Source organism: Amborella trichopoda, chromosome 13 (assembly GCF_054954075.1).
Source record: "Amborella trichopoda isolate Santa Cruz 75 chromosome 13, AtrichopodaSantaCruz75HAP2 v2.0, whole genome shotgun sequence".
In the NCBI taxonomy this organism is placed as follows: domain Eukaryota; kingdom Viridiplantae; phylum Streptophyta; class Magnoliopsida; order Amborellales; family Amborellaceae; genus Amborella; species Amborella trichopoda.
The window spans coordinates 39,777,616-39,794,960 of record NC_142348.1 but is presented as its reverse complement, the minus strand read 5'-3'; the positions used below and the strand labels follow the sequence as shown (position 1 = coordinate 39,794,960).

The following is a 17,345-nucleotide window of genomic DNA, read 5'->3' as shown; positions in this document are numbered from 1 at the left end:
TAACTATAAAAGATCTATAAATACATGAAAATTTTGAAAATGAATGGTCAAGATAGTTATTACAAGATATGATATTTTAAGGACTTTGAAATCTTTCTTCCTTTCGTTTTTCTATGTCCGGTCAAGTTGATCAATTGGAGGGCTTTCCAGCATTGAAATAACCTTTTCCGACGGATTGTTAAAGTGCATAGTACTTCTACAGAATAAGGATGACACCTTGTATAAACTTTTCCTTTCATTAGATGAATTATTAAACATCCTATTCGTTTGTTACTATTAAAACTTTCCATATGAGTGCCAGGTATACAGAGAACTACAAAGGGGAGAAAGCACCAAACCTACGTTGACACGTACCAAGTATAAGCTATAAAAATATTTATATTTTTAAATTTGAAAGAACAATTTAAATACTTTCTATTATTCTGCTCATAACTCCAAATGTATTAAAAATTTAAAATTGAAAGTATTAAAATAATCATTTCATTTATTATTGAGTGTAGTAATAAATTTATATATTATTAATTTTCAATTTTTTATAAAATTAAACAAATATTTTGATTTATTTTAAAATATAAAAAAATAACCGCAATCTTCTTTGAATCAACTAAAACGCTGATTTGCTTCATTTTTCAAACCAAATCAAAATAGACTCTGAAGCGAATATGACAATATCAAACTGGAGTGCTTGGGAGGAACATGGAACACTCATTTTTCGACCCTTGTTACAAACAACCTGAAATATTCAACATGATTTAATAAATTTCTATAAATGATTTATTCAACTAAGAGAGAATGGAAGAAGATTAACTCTCAGAGATACAAAGGACTAAACTACAAAAACGAAGGACTAAACTACAAAAACGAAGGACACAAAAGCAACAGGAAAATGCCAATCATTATTAACAACTGCAAATATATTTTTGGAAATATATACAATGCGGCCATTTACTTTTGATACAAAGATGTTACAATCATTATCGACTGTTAGATTTGAAATTGGGTGGTTGATGATATTTCCTTGTTTGGACGGAAAGTTGAAAATAAAATTCTCAAATGTTGTGATACACTTTCACAAAATAAATTTCACATCTAACGATTAAAAGTGATTGTGACTTCTTTGTAAAAAAAAAAAATAGTCTTGTAGTATAGAATCCCATATAATATGCACTTACCTCTAAAGTTTACATGATATCATAACTCCAACGAAAGCACAGGCTCTTTTATACATATGAAAAGATTGAGATTGCCATTTATATTATTGGATATGGGACAAAACCTACTTAAATACAATGATATGAAAAACTATGCCCCTCAACATTAGACATACACCAACTCTATTATGATGTTGAATCATACTCATAAGGAGGCCAAAAAATAATTTACAAAAATTTGATCCAGGCATATAACAAAAATGTGGGACTTTCACAATCACATCCGTCTAGATTTGGCTCCCGTAGCTCAGTCCAAATTAAGGAAAAATAAAATAAAAATTGTCATGCTTAAACCGATATATGCTAGTTGTTAGTTGTCACAATGTTCAGATTCGAGAACTTCGCCAAATATGCAGCTAATAAGAAGCTACTTCATTCTTCTGGTTCTGGATCCTTCTTAGCTTCAGTTTTCTCCCTCATGTACTCTTCCTCAATAGTTTCCTTAAGGATGAAAAGCCTCTGGATCACTACAGGTTGAGTCATTTGCCTGGCTTCCCTCAAATCCGTTTCTTCTTTGTTAATATGGTAAGCATCCAACATTATCGTTATCCATTTATGAAGTTCTTTGGGTGTCCTGCATAAATAGGAAAGTAATCACAGTTAGGAAGGGAATACAGATAAATCAGCAGAACGTGCACTAGAATCCAAACATGGGAGAACCATTGTCCAGTGGGTTATCAATCCATTGAAATGGACATTGTGAAGAGTGGAAGCCCTCCTCAGCATTGGGCTCGTGTAACCTTATTGCAAGTCCTAGTCTCTCTTCATCACTGTTAGAATTTCCATGGATGGGTGGTGATGACCCAATGGACTGTGGGTTTACCATAGTTCATGGGATTGTAGTACAATACAATAAAATGGGGGCATATCTTACGTGTATAGGATATCAACGTCCTTTGCTTCACGTTCATTCCCAGGGGAGAAAGCAGTTGCCAATGCTGAGAAACGCTCCTCAGGGTCTGTAATGTTAAGCAAATATTTAAGTAGCTTTATCTCTTTTGGGGCAAGGTTCTTGAGGCTGTCCTTTGTAGTCTTGTAAATATGATACATTATGTCTTTAACCTGCAAGGAGTCATTGAAAACTTAGATCGTGCTCTGTATTCCAGCATCTACAAGCCACATGAATTAAGAAAGAATAGATATTGTTGGTTGATCAACAACATGAGAACCACAATATCAATTGCCACCAATGAGAATCTACCCTTGCTGTTTTGGTTCTTCATCATTACAATCTGTAAACTTACTACTCATAAGTTACATTTATTTATTTAGTTACTTCTATTTATTCATTATTTTACCACTACTAGTGGTGCAACAGATGCAACTACTACAAAAGCAAATTAATAGCACCACAACTAATGTACTGATGCTTCTTATGCATGGCAACAATTGTACAAAATTCTAAAAGTTTGACTAGTGACATATTTTTGTATCCTCAAGCAATTGCTGGACATAGCATTATAGATTGCCTACTAGCTCCATTCAAGTAATCAACATCTTTCTTTTAGGTGGGAAGCTGGGAACTTAAATCTCACAGACAGCGTCACAGTCCTGATGCAAACCACTAAACCAAGATGCTGAACCCAAAAAGACGCACATGGCTACTGACATGGAAAGGAAGATTGCGGAAGGAGTTGAACGTTGACACCAAAATATAGGTTTCAATTGAGCTAACAAATAAAATATTTATTAGTTTTCTAAGCAACACTGATGCAAGAAGTCAAGCACTTGAAAAATGACATGCATTGATATATTATTTCCCTTTTTTTAATTGGAGAAAAAATAAACTTCCTTTTGGGGGTAGCACAGGCTATGTCAACCATTGTTAGATGAAATATAGAAATATTATTGGATGAGACTGCACATTTTCACAATTGAACAAACTGCCATCTTTGATAAGACTGAAAGCTCCTTCAAGGGGTTTGTAATATACAACAGTCGCTAAGAATCCTTTCTCAAGTCTGAATTAGTTCACTACTGAGAGCTTCCCGAGCCAAAAGTGATACCTATTGTGAGGAATGGTTTGGTTCACAAAACTGGTGACTTGCAAGTTGAAAGAATGTGTAGGAGATAGATGAGTCTAGGCACTATCTATAAAATCCAGTGGTATTCCCTGCTGCAGAGCTTCCCAAGCCAAAAAGGATGCTCTGTTGCAGTAGACCCCTTTCCCCTACTGAGGTGGAGTGCAGCTCCAAAGCCAAACACAACTACTAAAACCTCCTCAAGAAATAAGAGATCTACTAGTCCCAGCGAGCCAAGGTTAAATGGCTCATGCTCAGTGAGCACAACACCGCTTATTTCCACAAAATTGCAAACTGCAGCAGAAGGGAGAGTTCAATCACCCATCTGAATGTCGGTGGCCACATCCTAGACCAATCTCATCTCATCGAGCAGACTGCTGTCCAATATTTCTCCCAGCTCTTCTCCACTCCAACCTGACCTCTCCTTTTCAACCAATGTACCTGATATGGCAGCCTCTCTTGAAAGACCCTTCTCAGAGAATGAGTTCCTCGGGACAAATGGCTTTCCCTTTGCTCTCTTCAAATCCTTTTGGCACACCCTAAAGCCAGATATCATGGCCTTCTTCGCTGAATTTCACTCCCAGGCCACCATCCACAAAGACTATGAATACTTTTATAGCTTTGATCCTTAAAATTGAGGGAGCTGAAGAACTAAAAGATTTCAGGCCTATAAGCCTGATTCATAGCCCCTAAAAAATCTTGTCTAAAGTACTGGCTTCTCGGCTCAAGTCAGTCCTTGATTGGGTCATCTCTCCAACCCAAGGGGCTTTTGTGAAGGACTACCAGATCCTTGACAGGGCATTGATCACCCATGAATGTATCCATTCTCCATTCACATCCAAAACTCCCGGTCTGGTTATCAAACTAGACTAAGAGAAAGCTTATGACCATGTTAATTCGGAAATCCTAGATGAAACCCTCTCTAGAATGGGCTTCAGGGCCATTTGGAGAAAATGGAACCAAGGATGCATCTCCAAACCTCAGTTCTCAGTACTTATAAATGACACTCCCAAGGGTTACTTCCAAGCTTTGAGAGGGCTCCGCCAAGGGGACCCCCTGTCTCCCTTCCTCTTCGCGATAGTGGCAGAGGTTTTCAGTGCATCCATCTCTCGGATGTACAATACTGGTCTACTCTCGGGCTTCCACATTGGTAGGTTGGGCTCCTCCATCTCCCATCTCCAATATGCCTATGACATTCTTCTTTCTTGCAAAGCCACCCAACAAGAAGTTGACTGCCTTCTCCTTTTTCCCCAATGTTTCGAGATGGCAAGGCGGTTTAGGGTTTTCTTGGAGAAAATTAAGATGATGGGTGTTTGCATTGACTATTCCCTTGTCCAAAGATATGCCGATCGATGGGGGTGTTATGTTGAAGAAGTGCTTCCACCTATCTCGGCCTTCCACTTTGCCTTGGCCTACCGAGAATCCACCACTGGAGCCCTGTTACAGATAAATTTGAAAGGTGACTTGCTGCTTGGAAAGGCAGATTCGTATCTCCAGCCAGAAGAGTGATTCTCATAAAGGCCCCTCTCTCAAATTTTCCCTTATTCTTCATGTCCCTCTTCTATATGCTAGCAGCAGTCATGGCTAGGCTGGAAAAGCTCATGGGGAACTCCCTTTGGTTGGGTGAAGGAGGCCACAAATTCCACCTCATCTCCTGGGCCAAAGTGTGCATACCAAAGCTCAGGGAGGCCTTGGAATTCGCAATCTCAGATCCAACAACATCACCTTAATGGTAAATGGTGGTGACGCTACGCCACCCAAGCCAACCATCTTTGGAGAGAGGTGATCAGGCAAAAGTATTGCTGTGAAGATCATGCTTGGCTCCCCTCATGCCGGAAGGGGGGCAACATCTCAGGCTTCTAGAGGTCCCTCCTCCATTGCTGCCAACGTTTCCTTAACCAAGTGCACTTTACTCCCAGAAGGGGTAACATGGTTAGATTCTAGCCTTACACCTTGGTCGGCTCCACCCCACTTAAGGACCAGTTTCTGTCCCTCTTCCTCCTCGCCTGCAACCCCTTCTCGACCGTGGCTGACAGATTTGTTAGTCCATGAACAACCAGATCTTGGAACCCGAATTTCAGGAGAACTCTCACAGATCACGAGCTCGCAGAATTCGTGGAACTTCTGGGCCTGCTTCACATGGTGTTCCTTCCCCCTTCCGGGGACAACAAGATCATTTGGTCTCCCACCCCTTCGGTAGATTTCTCAGTGGCCTCTTTCTACCGAAGCATTTCCTCCCAACCCATCCATGCATTGGTACCTCCATTCATTACGGCCAAGGCCTGATGCTCCTTCATACCCCCCAAGATTCAATTGTTTAGTTGGATTGCCCTCCATGAAAGGGTCCTTACCATTGACCAATTACAGCGCAGAGGTTGCCTCTGCCCAGCAGGTGTGTTATGTGTTTGAAGGCCGAAGAGACAAACCAACATCTCTTTCTTCACTGTGAAGTTGCAATGGCCCTGTGGTCTAATTTGCTTCTCCTTTTCAACTGGTTGTGGGTCACCCCTCAGTCACCCCCTCATCTCTTCTCTACATGCCTTTGCACCCCTTGGGGCAAATCAGGGAAGCTCCTTTGGAGGGCCTCCATTACCACCAGTCCATGGACCATTTGGCTTGAAAGAAACAGTAGGACTTTTAGAGGGAAGAAGCTCCCATCCCTGTCCTCATCAAAAGCTGATCTACACCATCACTGGGAGGCTCTGTTGTACCTCAGGGCCAAAAGGACTCCACGGGCTTCTCTATGGAGGCCACCTAACATTGGGGTCCCTAAGTTGAACTTCGATAGTCGCTATCTTGGCAACCCGGGACCCTCCAGCAGTGGAGGCATTTTTAGAAATTCTGTAAGGCCTTACCATTGGTACTATGGACTCCACAAAGCGGAGGCCGTCGCTTTTCGTTGGGACTAGCCTGTTTGATTCTGGACCATTGGACTGACTGCTCCAAATATTGAACCAGTTGCTCCACCAAGTCGAGCACAGGTTCATAGCACCAGCTGGTCCAGGAGAGTGACTGGACCAGACAAGGCACTGGTTCACTAAGTCCCAGGGCTGGTCCGGTCCATTCTAGACATCATTGTCTATTATTGACATACACAAATCATACAAGAAATATCTTTATTTAAATAATGTATCCCAACTATGCCCCTAACTAGATGATAAATTTTCAACATACAATCTGATTTAGGTCAAAATGGAGTTTCATAAAAGGTGAAAACTCATTTCTAATACATGAAAGCATTATGTCATAATTTTGGACATCTAATAGTCAAGAAACATGTTATGAGATTGTTCGAAACCATTCAGAAACAAATGATACCAATTCTTAAATGAAGCATGATAAGAAATGGTGCATTTAACTAAACTCTACTGATAGGAGTTACAGCTACTTACAAAATGGAATTCTCTACTTACACACACCCATGCATACACAACATACATACGATTAGTCATACATAAACATGTTATATTGAATGGAATCAGAAGTCTATCTTTATATGTATTGGAATCATGGTTGTTGTGGGGAGTTTCTTTTTATGATAATTATTAGATTTTATCAGCAATGAAAGTAGTGCAACAAGGGAAAAAACAAAGAAACTGAAGACTTTGGGATGCCAAGGCAACAAATCAACGCTATGTAACGTGCATAAAATACTCTCTCAGAATCCCAGTACTAGCTAACAAATCCCCATCCCCATTAGCCTTCATAAGGAAGTGTACAAATAACACATCCTTGGGTGCCCATATGTCATATATCTTATCAAAGATCAACAATAAGTGCCAAGGAGGCATCCTCATTGGCCTCCCTAAGAACTTGTAAAAAGGTCACATCTTTGAATGCACAAATATCAAATTATCTCATCAATGATCAACATTTAACGCCATAAAACAAATGCTTCCTTTTGAACCCATCTGAGTATGCAACACGAAATCCCAAGAAGTCAGGAAGGATAAGAGCCGAAGAAATAGCTACTTCCCTGATGCTCAACCTGACACAGTCTCCCCCACCCTCACATATCTGAAAATACGACTATTAAACTCACTCCATACACCCCAAGTGTGGCAAACCTAAAAAGCCAACATAGATCTTGGGGAGCAATGGTATGGACATCCACACCCTCAGAAAAGCCTCCACTATCGCAGGGAGCAACCAATCCACCCCAAAGAGGCATAATTCATAGGACCAAATGTAAGAAGGAAAACTATACTAAAGAAGCAAATGTCCAACGAATTCTGACTCCTCCCAACACAAAATCCAGATGTTTGACAACTGCATGCCTTGTCACTACCTCACTACCTATTGTCATTGTTAGGAACTTAGGATACCAGAAGAGGACCAAATCCAACCAAATGCTGCACTCTAGGAGTTAAATGCTACAAGCACCCAAAAGAAGGACCTAGTCATGAATGCATCTTTCTCACAAATTTCCAAACACATATATCCATCTATTTATAGGCACATAAACCCATCTTACCAATGGTAGGAGCTTCACTAACTCCCAAGGCTCTGTGTCCCTGAGGTTTCTCTAAAGTTTTGAGTTCCATACCGACATGACACCCAAGAACCATCCTCCCCAGAATTTGCGTGCTGGAAATAGAAACATGTCCCATCACCTGCTATATACTGAATTGAATATGCTAGCCAAATTCACCAAACAAACCACGCATCCTTGTAGAGGTGGAGAAATTCCTAGACTGGCAATAGGTTTTTTTTTTGTTCTCATGATTATCTTGGTGCTTAACAATGCCACTTGCCCATCATCTTCAGCCATATGTTCTCCATAAGTTGAATTTGCAGGCGTCTGAAGAAGAGTGACGAATAGAGGTTGGCACCTCAAGATTATGAATGAAACTTTGGAAATGTATCTTTAAGAGAAAACTTGAGGAGAGAAATGCGCATATGAATTGTACTTCTACTTTCTATTGTGACAAATTTTGTTGCTTCTTCATGCAATCATGGCATGGGAATGTAAGAAACTTGTAGCATGGGACACAAATAAGTGCATTAACTGCCTTGTTGTAATCATGCAGTAAAAACCCTAACATCCTTTCTAGCAATTAAACTGTCTTTTATACTTACAGTGTGACAACCCAACATCCTTGCAAAGATAAACAGGAATTAATAGCCACTACAATCAACACTATAATTGAAAAAACATATCATATCCTATCACATACCTCGTTCTTCATAGTGGTGGATTCTTTTGCAGCTGCCCAAGCACTGTTAATCAAAAGAATCAGTGTGGAGTCAAGTTCCTTTGATTTTGCCAGACTTCTAATCTTTTCACAAGCAATATCCATTGAAGGAGAGTTTAGAACATCATCAAACTTCGCCTGAGCAGCATCAATCATTTCCACACTTTCTGCTGCATTATCATATGCACTTACTGCAGATAAGCACTTAGCCCCGAGCCTTGCCATCTCTGCCCAAAAATCCAGTGGTCCATTAGCGATCTCTGGTGCAGGCTAAGCTACATGAAATTGGAACCAAATCAATTCAAAATAATACTTTTTCATCATAGGACCCTGTTCTCAATAAAGAAAAATATCTGGAAACCAATCAAAGAATCATAGCCTAGAGAAATATTAGAATGATATAACATGAAACAAAGACCTCCATCGTACACAATATAAGTTGTAATCAGAAAGGATTCATAGAGAGAAATAGAATGAGTACCATCCCGTTCTTCTAAGGTATCATAGAGAGTCTCTGCAAGCACATTGAGGTACAGAAAAAAGGCTCCAGTGAAGTCCTTGCGCCTCCTTGCCACCACCGCATTCAGATCTGTTGGGTTTTCACGAATTTCTTTGAGGAGTTCATCGTGCCTTTCCATTTCATCATCAACCTGCGAGATTTAGTAAGTAAAGAGAATTAAGAACCCCAATTTAAACCAGAAAGCAGCAGATGAAATGACTAACAGAAGGTTATGTGTATGAGCTAAATATTTGATTTCCTTGACCAAAATAGTTTGAGATGGGTTACCAGCATACTATAGCATAAGCAATTCAAAACCCACTTTAGAAAATTCCCAAAAAATTAGCAAAGAAGAATAGTCTTTGGGATCAGAGTTCAAAGTCAGAGGCAGTTGAAACTCAAATACAATGGGAAATCAACACTCCAAGGTTCAAACTACTCGCTGACCGATAACTCAAATATAATCAGAAATGGAAGTTAGCATTGCAATGAAGTAAAAGGGATATTCACACTCACAACTATAAATAGACTATCTATAGGTCAAATCTAAAAAGATGGGGAAATTAACAATTCAAAGAAGGAAAAGGAATGCTTAACACGAAATATCTAAGTAAATGCAATGCAGGTATAGCCATCTAGCACTCGGCTATGCCCCTTGCCCATGCACACATGTTCAATCTTGATGGCTATTCTGTACTCTAGTCCACCAGAGACCCATTCGGCAATGTAAAGATGTAAAAATGAAACTTTATCTCAAACTACTTAAAGAACCATATTTAAATTTACACAAACTAGGAAACTACCATTGCAAAGAATTGGAAAGGGAATTTCAAACCACTCAGATATAAAAAGAAGGGGAGTTTAAACAGGCGTAGATGCAAATGGGGAATTCAAAACATCAAAGCACTTCCAAACCAATAATTCGAATCACAATGGGCAATCACCAGCGAAAAGAAGTGAACACTTTCAAGGAAAAATACTAGAAGAAAAGAAATCTGCGAAGTAAATACCATACCTTTTTAAGTTTTCTAGCAAGAATGATAAGTTTCTGTTTCATTGATGGATCTTTCTCTGCATCAGCTCGTGAATGGCATCGATCAAAAAACCTTTTCCTATACTTGTTCCATTCCTCTCGAAAAATCAAGAGCTTCCTCCAATCCTTTGTTTGGGTCTTCTCATTCATCAAAACCTCTATCATCTTGTCACAAAACTGGGTCATTGTGTACCCCTCTGCAACTTCAGCATCGCCCAAAACCTCAGCTTGGGCAGTGGTGTAGAGGCTTGAGAAAGCACAAAACCTCTGATTCTCAATTTGGGTAGGCCTGTTTTTCATAGGGTTACTTTGAAGGGGGAGGGGAGAAAAAGAAGAGAATTTGGATGACAAGACTCCAACTTGGAAACTGATAATATTGGTTTCTCTGATGAACGGATTGGGGTTAGCAGTGACGATAGGTTTGATGCAGGTGGCCATCTTTGCAATTGGACATGCACTGCTCAGTTTGGGAGAGGAGAAAGGAAGCAAAGAAGAGGGAGAGAGAGGGGTTAACTGGCTGTTCTATCCTAGAGTGAGCAGCTAGGTGCTTGCCTGTTTACTATGTTCATTCGTTCATTATCGGAGACCAGAGAGAGTGTGGCTTGAATATTTGTTGCCGGGTAGCAACGGGCCTGTTTGGGCCTTTTTCTTACCCATATTATTGGCGTGGTCATTAGATTTCAAGCCTGATTTTTCTTACCCATATTATTGGCGTGGTCATTAGATTTCAAGCCTGATTTGTCGATCCTTAATACACCCAAATGAATAGAACGGTTAAGATGTTTGAGAATGGCACGGGGGGAATGGTATAGGACTTTAGTGGTAGCGAGTTCTATGGTGACATCTCTGATTCCATGTTTTACAAATGAGAATGAGTAGGGCAAAGATCCCCAATGACTTTGCAACTTTTTTTGTATAATGAATAGGGGCTCAAATCCCCATTGACTTTTCACTATTTTTAGAAAAAGGGACATATCTTCCCCATTGAATTATCCAAAAAAAAAAAGGTTACGGGTATGGGTTGGGTACGACTCAGGTCCAACTAGACCCATTCCCATATCCAAATAGTATTTGGGTCGAGATTTTGGACCCATATTTAGATCTGTGTCGGATAATACCCGCCTGATCCCTAATCGGGTCCGAGTCCATTGCCACCCTTACTGCTTCTTATGATTTATCTGAGGGACACGGTTTCTATGAGTCCATGTACAAATGATTCCTTTTAAAATTCTATTGTTGAGATGGATATTAAGACCATTTTTAAGGACACATAATCTCATGCAGATCATGAATGTAAAAAACAAATAAATTTTAAAAAATAAAAATAAGAGATAGTATACAATGAGACCATTCACCTTTGATATAAGGTGGTTATAATTCTTCACAACTATTTGATGTGAAATTTGATAGCTTGAATGTGTCACAGAGTTGAAAAAATTTCTTTTGAAATTTGAGCTTGGTCAATAGAATAATTGCAGCCACCCAATTTCACATCCAGTGGTCAAGATTAATGTGACCACCTTGTATCAATGGTAAATGATCTCATTCTATATTTTCCCTAAAAATAATGATTTTAGGAAAAAATTATTTGGACCATTAATTTTAATTGTTTTTAAATGAACTGCCTATTTGCATCCATCTTTAAGATTGACACTTCATACTTTGGGGCAGTCGAGCCCGCATGAAACAATTTTCCGGATATGAGTGAGAGAGCATAGATTGTATAGAGGGCGTATACCATGCTCCCGCAAGAACATAGTGTACATATATAATCCCTTGAGTGTATTGGAAAATTATACCCGTCGTATTTTTGTGCAGGTCAATATTGGAAAAGTCGACTCGGGCCGATTAATTGGCCCATGTCCCTAGCCAAGTACTCGTCCGAGTCCAAATAATTTGGCCGGAGTACAATTAAGTATTATAGTACTTGAAAATTATTAAAAAAATCCAAAAAATAGAAAAATATATGTAAAATAGAATTTAACAAAATACAATAAATTGTGGTTAAAAAAGTAGCCAAAAAATAAATTTTAAAAATGAGTTTAAAATGAAAGGAAAATATAAAAAAAAGTATTCAAAACCAAAATGCATTCCATTTTTTGTTAAAATGATATAAAAATAAATAAACATGTTACAAATATATTTTTTATTTTTTTAAATTATATATATATTTATTTTTTATTTTTTATAATATTCCTGAATTGGACCTTCGAGTGAAAACAACTCAAAGCCCGAGTAACTCAAGTCGAATAAAAACCACACAGCCGAGGTGATTGGAGAGAAAGTACTAATGTTATTATAATCCATTCGTGTTTTGGTACGGACCACTCTTTCCACCCTCATTCCCCCACCCAGCGATTGATAGTGCCCACTGCTTTCTAGGATCCTGCGGGTCATATTATTTCCTATTACTTCTTCCCATCGGGTTGGGGTGGCAATGGGTCGGGTCCGATTGGAGGACCTAGATCTGAACATATTAAGGTCCAAGTTTTAGATCCAGACGCAACCTGTCGGGTTTCGGGTCTACCCAATCGGGTCCTGAGTGTGATTGAGTCTATTGCCACTATTATGAGTTTTTTTTTTTTTGACCTATTTTTCTATCATATATCAACATTATTAACAACAATGTCACAATCACCCCTTATTAGATTTCAAATCGTTTGATTTGTCATTTAATAACTAAAGATGACTATGATCCTTAATACACCCAAATGAATAGGGCTTGAAGTATTTTTTCTCTAATAGTTTGAGTACAAATTGAGTCCTACCCGACCTGGACCCAAATAGTCTTTGGATTGAGGTTTTGGACCGAGACCCGACCATATCCAGACCTGTGTCGGATATAGCCACCTGGTCTTGGGTCGGATTAGGGCCCCATTGCCATTTATTACAAAGTGAGGGACATGCACATGGGACTGTATATCATAAGGAAGTTTTTTTTTCTTTTTCGATCCCAAATAATTGGAAAAAAGATTTGCTATCTCTAAATAAAAGATGTCTCGTCTTGATTGATTTTCCTTTAGGGCTTGTTTGGATCCATGGATTTTTCGATCATGAGAAAAGTCAATCCTGAAATTGAGCTTTACTAGATTTGACATTTTTTGGAATCTGGTGTATATTGGTTGGATTGTACCTCGTAGAAATCAAGAAAATATAAATTTCTTGTTTGGATTGTCTGAAATATCTTTTTTTTGGAATGCAAATCCTTCATCTCTCTCTTGAAAACTTTTGAGATAGTTTCTCTTTCTAAAACTTTCTCTAAAATTTTAAGACACTCTCTTTCAAAAACTTAAAATTTAAAATAGTCCATCTCTCTAAAAAAATTGACAGTTTCTCTCTCTAAAAAATTTGATAGCTTCTCTCTCTAAAAATTTTACATATTTTATCTCTCTAAAATTTGATATAGTTTCTCTCTCTAAAACTTAAAATTTGGGATGATTTCTCTTTATAAAAATTTTGAGATAGTTTCTCTCTCTCTAAACAATTTCAAGTAGTTTCTCTCTCTAGAATATGATATAGTTTCACTCTTTAACATTTTAAGGTACTTTTTCTATCTAAAATTTAAAATTTGAGGTAGTTTCTTTCTAAAAACTTTAAGGTAGTTTCTCTCTATAAAATTTTTAGGTACTTTCTCACTTTAAAATTTGATATAATTACTCTATAAAATTTTAATATGCTTTCTCTATCTAAAACTTAAATATTGTGAGGGTTTCCCTCTTTAAAATTTTCAAGTAGTTTATCTCCCTAAAATTTTAATATATTTTCTCTCTCTAAAACTTAAAAGTTGAGATTTTTTAAATGATTTCTCTCTTTAGAAATTTCAGATACTTTCTCTATCTAAAATTTGATATAGTTTCTCTATATAAAAGTTTTAAGATATTTTCTCTTTCTAAAACTTAATTTGAGATAATTTTTCTCTCTAAAATCTTCAAGTAGTTTCTCTCTAAAATTTTAATATACTCTTTCTCTCGAAACCTTAAAATTTGAGATAGTTTCTCTATCTATATTTTTTTAAATAGGTACTTTATATGTCTAAATTTTGATATAGTTTATCTCTCTAAAGTTTTTAAGATATTTTCTCGCTTTAAAACTCAAAATTTGAGATAGTTTCTTTCTCTAAAAATTTTCAGGTAGTTTATCTATCTAAAATTTGACCTAATTTTTAATCTCTAAAATTTTAATACGTTCTCTCTAAAACTTAAAATTTGAGATAATCACTCTTTCTAAGTTTTTTGAGATACTTCTTTCTAAATTTTTTTAAGTAGTTCATCTTTCTAAAATTTAATACAGTTTTTTTCTCTCAATTTAAGATATTCTCTCTTTCTCTCTCTCTCTCTCTCTCTCTCTCTCTAAAACTTAAGATTTGAGATAGTTTCTCTCTTTAAAATTTTAATTTGGTATCTCTAAAACTTTAAATTTGACATAGTTTTTTTCTCTAAAAATTTGAGATATTTTATCTCTCTATTTTTTTTTGTATATTTTCTCTCTCTAAAAAATTTCGTATGCTTTATCTCTCTAAAATTTTGATATAGTTTCATTTTTAAAATTTTAATATGTTTTCTTTCTCTAAAATTTGATATAATTTCCCTCCGTAAAATTTTAATATTTTTTGTTCTTCAGTAGCAAAATGGGTCATTTCTCCATAGAATGTTAATTCCACCTATTTTGGTGGAATTGAGATTTCCAAAATATTGGCTTAAAATAAGTATTTAGGAATCCTACGAAAATCTCAATTCCAACGGAAACATCGATTCTAAGCGAACCAAACAAGATTGGCCCAACTTTTTCAGGTAAAGTAACTCCTAGAAATCTGAATCCACGGAACCAAAGGGGCCCTTGGAGGATTACGTTTATTTTATCTCTAGCTTTTGCTATATACAAGGGAAATTTAATTGAAATTTTTAGCTCTTTTAATTGGAAATATTTGTATGAAGAAATTTTTAGCTCTTTGAATTGGAAATCTTTGTATGAAAGTTGGATGTTTAAGATTTTTTATTTCAAACGATGGTAATATTAGCTTATTTTCTCATGTTCATCGCTAATCAGAGAAGAGGGAAAGGGGCAACAAAGATGAAAAATAGAGGGGAAATTAGCCAAAAAAATCATGCTAAATGATCTACCTCTTAAACACCTTAATTTGAATTTGGGGAGAGAACTTAATAAAAGTTGTTAGTTGCTCTTCTTCTTCATACATTCCTTTCTCTCTCTAGAACATTGCCATTTGTGGGTTTTTGTTGTTTTTCAACCAACATCTTTGAAATTCATGCCGAAAAATAATTGAAAAAAATATTCGATTGAAAATTACAGGGAGAAAATAATTTAAAAAAATGCGATTGAAAATGATAGAGAGAGAAAGATAGATATGGAAAAAAGAATTTTGCTGTAATGCTTGTGGATAATTAGAAAGATGGGCAATGCCTTTGGGATTTTTTTTTTGTATTTTCTAATAGGTTATTTGAGCTCCTTTTATAAGCATTGGAGCTTATCCCCTTGCCACCTATGACAAATTTTTCATCAAATGGTCTAGATTGCTCTCTACACATATTAATAGCTAAGCTTCCATTCTTTTTTTTTATCATTCTCTCTCTTACCCCAAAGAAAAATATTTGGTTTAAAGTAACTATTAGAATATCATTGATGGGTAGTTAAGAAAAGAAAGAAGAGAATGGAATTTACCATGAAAGATAATCAAATGATTCGAATGCAATGAGACCATTATAGCAAGTTTATAATATAATTAAATTAAATTAAATATATTTAAAATAGAAGGTAAGAGATGGACCATGAACATTATAGTGGTCATGAAGCCGTAGTGGCCACTCTCCAATAGTTCAAACACGAGTTGTGCTACTGACTGAAGAGCAACGGACGTTCCACTTCCCCTGTTGCCTATCTTGAAATTTGGGCACCATGTACATACTTGATGGAAAATTGTTTCATGGGAACCCTATTTCTACATTTGCAGTCCTTGAGGTACAAAGCATTCATTTTAAAGATGAATGCAAATAGGTAGTCCATCTAAAAATAATTGAAACTATCGACCCAAATGTCTTTTTAATAGAATTATTATTTTTAACTTTCACAATTTATTTATTTATTCATATTCATGATCTCCATGTTAGATATTATGTGTCCTTAAAAATTAGGTCAAAAAATCCATCTCAAAAATATATTTTTAAGAGGTGACCCATTGCTACATGGACTCATAGAAACCGTATCGGATGGAAAATTGTTTCATGCAGCGGGGACCAGATTTCTATATGTACGGTCCCTAAGGTACGTAGCATCAATTTTAAAGATGGATGCAAATAGGTAGTCCATCTAAAAATAATTGAAACTAACGGTCCAAATGTTTTTTTAATAAATTGTTATTTTTAATTTAAAAAAAATTTTAATTTTCATATTCATGATCTCCATGTTAGAGATTATGTGTCCTTCAAAATTAAGTCCAAAATTCAATCTAAAAAAATAGATTTTTAAGAGGTTACTCATTTTTATAGGGACTCATAAAAACCATGTCATTGATAGTGTGGATTTAAGGGCCCCCACCATAAGAAGTGCTAGTGCAGACACACTAAAATTGGATCCTATACTCCAAATTGTTGTTTTCATTACCACTTATATCACCCCATTAACACCTTAAAAAAAATTAATTTTTAAACTATTTTAAAAAATAGGTAAGAGCATGTCTTTCTAACTCAATTACCTAAAAAAAAATTAAAAAACACCCGTACCATAATTTGCCTTTGTCATCAAAGAATGTAATAGACCTTTATACGTCATCCCTTGTGAAATATATAGCTCATTCCTTGTGAAATTTAAATAGCTTTGTGAGTGGTTGTCATCAAAGAATGTAATAGACCTATAGAGGTCATCCCTTGTGAAATATATAGCTCATTCCTCGATAAATTTAAATAGCTTTGAGTGGGTCACAGTTCTAAATTTTTTCTCAACATGGTTAATGCCGCAACATCATCTGCCTCAACTCCCGATTCAGTGTCCAATGTCAAGGGTGATTGTGACTATAGTTAGCAAGTTGCGGAATAATAAAATATCGGCAAGCCAAAATATTAGAATTAAATCGATTTTATTTAAAACATTCAAAAGAAAAAAATCACATAAAACTATGGATCGCGAAAAATAAGGTAAATTATAGAATCATGAATATTTTAGATTTGGCTAAAAAAAAATAGAGTAAAAAAACCAGATATGTAAAGATGACACAATATAGAAATATGATTTACATTTACTGTATAAAAACTAAAGCCATTGAACAATAGTTTTATAGCCTTACCTAATCTCATTAGAGTAATACTTTAAACTTTCAATAAATCCAATAATAATGCTTACTCTATTGTCAAAACACCTATAATTCCTTCAAGTTTC

The 17,345-nt window shown here is 36.4% G+C and overlaps 1 protein-coding gene across 3 annotated transcripts; it reads right to left on the bottom strand.

Moving 5' to 3' along the window:
• Window positions 1–1,218: 1,218 nt before the first annotated feature.
• LOC18446445 (endoribonuclease E-like protein) lies at window positions 1,219–10,488 on the bottom strand. 3 transcript variants are annotated; one of them, XR_016046711.1, is made up of 5 exons: window positions 9,942–10,488; window positions 8,909–9,077; window positions 8,410–8,702; window positions 2,086–2,273; window positions 1,219–1,785 (listed from the first exon to the last, which is right to left on the bottom strand). XR_016046711.1 is itself a non-coding variant. In XM_088854741.1 (5 exons), exons 2-5 carry the CDS (start codon window positions 8,909–8,911, stop codon window positions 1,584–1,586), a joined length of 681 nt encoding a protein of 226 aa, XP_088710867.1. In that variant the 5' UTR covers window positions 8,912–9,077; window positions 9,942–10,488; the 3' UTR covers window positions 1,219–1,583. The 3 variants fall into 3 exon arrangements, 2 of the variants coding, with proteins under 2 accessions (XP_088710867.1, XP_006856624.2); XM_088854741.1 differs by having other exon boundaries at window positions 8,410–8,697; XM_006856562.4 differs by having other exon boundaries at window positions 8,410–8,654.
• Window positions 10,489–17,345: the final 6,857 nt, after the last annotated feature.